The sequence below is a fragment of the Lactuca virosa genome, chromosome 8 (genome assembly GCF_052849685.1).
Source record: "Lactuca virosa cultivar CGN04683 chromosome 8, Lactuca_virosa_CGN04683_v6, whole genome shotgun sequence".
In the NCBI taxonomy this organism is placed as follows: domain Eukaryota; kingdom Viridiplantae; phylum Streptophyta; class Magnoliopsida; order Asterales; family Asteraceae; genus Lactuca; species Lactuca virosa.
In genome coordinates, this window is record NC_136433.1 from 226519140 (window position 1) to 226524696 (window position 5557).

At 31.0% G+C, this 5557-nt stretch overlaps 1 protein-coding gene across 1 annotated transcript; it reads left to right on the plus strand.

Moving 5' to 3' along the window:
- The first annotated feature begins 2771 nt into the window (after positions 1 to 2771).
- LOC145133753 (nudix hydrolase 17, mitochondrial-like) lies at positions 2772 to 4435 on the plus strand. Its single transcript, XM_079068718.1, has 4 exons — positions 2772 to 3030; positions 3469 to 3670; positions 3865 to 3993; positions 4095 to 4435. Exons 1-4 carry the CDS (start codon positions 2945 to 2947, stop codon positions 4197 to 4199), a joined length of 522 nt encoding a protein of 173 aa, XP_078924844.1. The 5' UTR covers positions 2772 to 2944; the 3' UTR covers positions 4200 to 4435.
- Positions 4436 to 5557: the final 1122 nt, after the last annotated feature.

Here is a 5557-nt window from a genome sequence, read left to right on the forward strand (position 1 = left end):
TGTAGTCATGGTGAAAATACAATGGCATCATCATAGAGCAGGTGATGTGACATATGATTTAGAGGAAGGTTTCAAATTAAAATATCTCCAGTTCTTTTGCATAACCGATTTGACGGATATAATAATATTTTTGAGATTGGTAATTTGTAACACCCATATTTTACTAACAATAAGAAAATGATGAAATCTTATGTTTGGAAGTATGCTAAATGATAAATTAACGTACAATATCAGTTAGAGTGAGGATGATTATTAAATCGAAAAAATGATGTTAGAGCCAAATCTTAAAGTATGATGCCTTAATGAAAACATACTCAAGAAAAAGGGTTCAAAATGAGACATAATAATTTTTTTTGAGATGGGTATTTTGTAACACCCATATTTTACTAACGATAAGACAATGATGAAATGTTATGTTTGGAAGTATTCTAGATGCTAAATTATCTTACAATATCAGTTAGAGTGAGGATGATTATTAAATTGAAAACATGATGTTAGAGCCAAATCTTAAAGTATGATGCCTTAAGGAAAACATACTTAAGAAAAGGAGTTGAAAATGGGATATAGTATGATACTTAAACCTATACTATTTATTGATCAATATATGTAAAAATGATAAGATAATGCAAAAGAGGAAAGAAATGCAAAGTGTGATTCTATAGTGTGAAATTTTATGACAAAGTGAAGTATGCATGTGGAGGGATGTACGTAGTAATAACAAGGATTGTATGTGAAATGTATGTAGGAAGTGAAATATTAAAGCTATGTACTTCTGAATGGATATGGTGAAGTTTGGAAGTCTAAAATTTAACCTTAGCGTAAAGTCACATTACTGAAAAATGAAATTAAGTACTTAGTACATAGTCCTAAAAGAGAATTCATATTATCCCAACACTTATAAATATTTTGATGATTTGAAAGTTGTTATATTATTCATAGAGTACGATTACACTTAGTTGCAATTTTACTTTGGATTTTATAAGCCATGAAAAGAAGAACCACAATATTTTCTTATCAAAAGGTTCTAGAAGTGAGTAGATAGTGCTAGGATTTTCTTTACACATAGTCTTGGAGGTTAAATCAATTGAAAAGAAGAACCACAATATTGTGATGTTAGAATTGAACTCCAATATCTAAGGTAGGGATGAGATTTTTAACCCAAAAACCAAAGCGAAACCTGAACCGGGTGGAACTAATGAGTGGTATTCGGTCTGATTCCCGGTTCCGCCAATAAATAATTTTTAATTTCCTGTTCTTTCAGTTCCGGTCCGGTTCGGGTCAGTTTCAGTTTTGAACACCTTCTTAGATATCACATTTCCTAATATAACCTAACCGGTTAGTTGTATTGAGTTATAGGTTCCTCGTTCACTCCTTAATTGGTTTTCAGTTCTTTCGGTTGTGGTCCGTTTCGAGCCAATTCCGGACCGGTTTACATCCCTAATCTAAGGTATCATCTTCTTCAAAGTTTCAAGATTGGGGTTGGGATTAGGGCTTCTAAATTTGGAGACTTTGGTGGGTAAAAAATTAATGAGTAATAGTACTACTTGAGTAAATGGAATAATTCTTGAAATTTATCTTTTAAACATGATTAAGTTTATGTAACTTATGTCAAATTACTTTGATATATCATGTATATATAGGTTACCATTAAGGTGATGGTTAGATGAGGAATTATGGGTGTTAATGATAAATATTACATCTTAATGAACTAAACAAGATTTTAATATGGTGCATGTTGAGATGTTTACCTTCATGAATTATAGGGTTGAGGAGTACCAGCTTGAAGAGAAATTTCACATCCTACACCAAAGGTAAGTAACTATCTTTACGATTAATCCATAAGGTGTTCGTTTAATACTTTTAATATATTGAAATGGAATAAATGGTTATTGTTATTTTTCATTTAATACTTTTAATATATTGAAATGGAATAAATGGTTATTGTTATTTTTGGAGTATGTTATACTTGTTGTCAAAGATGATTTAAATATGTTATATTGTGTGGGCTGATCATCAGTTATGACTATTGTCTATTGAAGTCGTTTAATGTGAATTATGAGACAAAATCAACTTGTATATGGGAAGCTATGTTCAAAAGATCTATTGTGAGTTATTATTTTATAGGTTTAAATGGAAACCAAATGATACATAAAGAATAAAAATACCTCTTTGGGACACTTATTTGCTACTATGGAAGTAAGTTGGTTAACCATAAAGTGTTAACTTATTGAATTACTTATAAATTTCAATAAAAGTTCAAGAACAAAAGGCAAGAGGCCACCATATCATCTATCAAAGTGTTGACTAATACAATGAAAATCTTTTGATTTATTTTTTTCAAGCACATCATCATAACTTTTGTAAATCTTTATAACTCCCTTTGGACTACAATACTAAACGAAATATCGTAGCAAGGTTGTGATATGTCATGTAAATATGTAATATATGCTTTTGTATACTTTGTTGTGATATGGATAAGATAGGGACACGTAAATGTGTACTTAATAATATATATTTTATTAATATTATAACAATATAATTAATTTGTTTTTACAGAGTCGACTTGGACTCTTGGAGGAGCCGACACAGAACCCCACACGTGCCACGTAACACGCATTCACTACGCCCGCATCCGCGCTTTTTATTTGCGTATGATCCATACCCCCCCCCCCCCCCCCGGTGACCCCACATGCAAAAAAACGCTGCTATGTCTCTCTCATCCTCCGTATATCAACCGTGCATCCATCTCAATTCACCACCAACAACACTGCTTTATCTACTACTTCCTCCTTTCCTTTCCTCCATCTATATATATATAACTTCATCTGCCTCAATCTTTCATATCTTCATCACTCTCTGATCTTCTCTTCTATCTTCTATTGCTTTTTTCTGCCTTTTGTTCATTTGATTCGTGGGTGTTGAATTTCAAAAGATAATTATCGAAATGGAATTGAAAAATTTGGTGTCAATGGTTTCTCGCAGCGGTAGACAGTTGCAGCGTTACAATAAAGGCCAACGCCAAGTTGTTGGGTCAGTTCCTGTTCTCTAATTTGATCGATCTTTTCTTATTGGGTTTCGGTTTTTTCCCCAAATTCGGAATCGTTTCTTCCGTTTTCCCAGTTTTTTGAATTGGGGATAATCGTTAAAAAAAATATTAACTTTTCAAATCTGTGAAATTAGAGGATAATATCCAACACCCAGATGTTGAAAGTTGAAACAAATCAATCAAATAGTAACAATTTGAACGAAACTCGTTCTTAACGAAATTTGAAATTGGGGGTTTTCATTCTATCTTCGCTTTGATCTTCAGATTTGAAGGAACCCCTCGAATTTTCGATTTGTTTTTCAATGATTGAACTTTTGTGGATTCTGAATGCAGAAAATCATAACATTTTGTTTAAGTTTATGAAGTTTTTATGAAGAATTTGCTTGTTTACTAATAAATCGTCTTTCCAATTTGATATACAGATGCATACCTTACAGATTAAAAGGTAGCAACATGGGATCCGATAAGAACTTAGAGGATGCATTAGAAGTTCTTGTGATTAGTGCACAAAGAAAAGGCAAAGGAATGTTGTTCCCAAAAGGTGGTTGGGAATCCGATGAATCAATCAAAGAAGCTGCTTTAAGAGAATCATTAGAAGAAGCTGGTGTATTTGGAACTGTTGAGGTGGGTTCTTCATTCTCGCAACACAAATTTGACATTTTTTTGTTCTTCATAATCATGATAACTTTCCGCGTAAAAAGAATCTTTCTAAAAAATCCCAATTTCAGAAGAAGCAAAAAAGTCAAATTGGGCAACTTTATTATTCTTCATCATTCACACAGTTTAGTTTGTTAACATATCTTTCTTGAATTTTATAGGGTCAATTGGGTAAATGGTCCTTCAAGAGCAAAGGCAACGATGGATACTATGAAGGTCACATGTTTCCATTACTTGTGAAAGAGCAACTTGATTTCTGGCCAGAGAAAGATATTCGCCAAAGAGTTTGGGTAAGTTTTTAAATTTTTTTATTACAAGGGCAAAATGGTCATTTACAAAAAAACTAATAGTTGATTGCAAAAGACTAATGTGTCTTGATTATTTGTTTCAGGTGAGTGTACCAAAAGCTAAAGAAGTTTGTCAATATTCTTGGATGAAAGAAGCATTGGATTTGTTAGTAACAAGACTAGAGTCAACTCCTTCAAGCAATTTATAAGCATTCCGCAACATGTAAATATGAAGAGATTTTACAAATTACAAGACAAAGAAACAAAGGAAATAGAAGAGAGATTGATTATTTAGGGATCATTGTTAACAATAATTTTATTTTCCTTTGGGAATTCATACTTCTAGAGACAGGTTAGGAAGTGGTGGATAGTTTAGTCTTCTCTTTTAAATGTTTCTAGATTTGTGCAATTTTGATCAATACAATGGAACTTTCTTTCTTTTTAATGGACTTCGTTATGGTGTTTTTTTCTTGATTTTACAAGTTTTTATTGTATTTAAAGTATTTGAAGTTGTTTTCGTGGCATAATTGAATGTGCAAAATTAAATATCGCATTTTTATTATTAATGAAGTCATGTGTACATGTTTTAGTATGTTTATATTTATATATACACACATGTATATATAAAAATAGATAAATGTATATATAAATATAGATAACAGAAATATAAACAATAGATAACAAAAATACAAATTCTAGTATAAAATCATAAATTAAAAAAGTTTTGCTTCATCTTTCTAACCACAAATTTCTAAATTTCTCTTAATTACCCCACTATATATCGTTCTTCTTAAAAGAAAATTTTCACATTAACCCTGTCTAGAATCCAACAAATATTTAATATATAATATAATAAAAGACTATTTGGCTACATCTGAAATTTTAAGATTTGAATTTTTAAAAGACTCTGGTTTTTAAGATCCGAATTTTTAAGAAGTCGGAAAAGACACTGAGAATAGAAAAGGAGGCAGTCTGTGAAAAAGAAAAGGAAGACGGAAAAAGATTTGCTGAAAGGTTAAAGTATTTTGGGAACATGCTCATTTTAAAAAAAATTCAGATACAACTATTTCTCTTAAAAATGAAGAACCTACTGAACAATCAACTTATAAAAATTAATAAGCTATCAATCGTTTTGAATCTGAAAAGTTAAAAATTTGTCTTCTAATTGAAAAATTAAAAGAAGATCAAACAGCTCTAAATATAGCTAAAAAAAACATGACTTTAGTATTGATGTATGGCAAATGCAAGTAAAGATGCTTGAACTTCTAACATACATGACTTCATTAATGATGTATGCATTATGATGATCTATAACCTGTGACTAAGTTATTGTTTAACCAAACACATGGACAACCACTTGCCAAGTGTGGCTCAAAATCGAGTTCATCTAAAGCCCATATCTTAGTTTCCAAAAAATTCAAAGATTTTTTGTCTCTTTTAATTTTGTTTTTTTATCAAATCACGTGAAATAAACGTTACAAGAGTTCTAGAAATACTTGGTTCGAGATGGTCGGCCACAAATTAAATAAGGGTTGAAATGGTCATTTTGGCCCAGAATAAATCTGTG

What these genes read in the sequence shown, in the direction of transcription:
- LOC145133753 (XM_079068718.1), top strand. Translation starts at nt 2,945, where the DNA reads ATGGAATTGAAAAATTTGGTGTCAATGGTTTCTCGCAGCGGTAGACAG. An exon ending in GGCCAACGCCAAGTTGTTGG is followed by an intron (nt 3,031 to 3,468) that starts GTCAGTTCCTGT and finishes TTTGATATACAG; the next exon opens with ATGCATACCTTACAGATTAA. An exon ending in GTGTATTTGGAACTGTTGAG is followed by an intron (nt 3,671 to 3,864) that starts GTGGGTTCTTCA and finishes TGAATTTTATAG; the next exon opens with GGTCAATTGGGTAAATGGTC.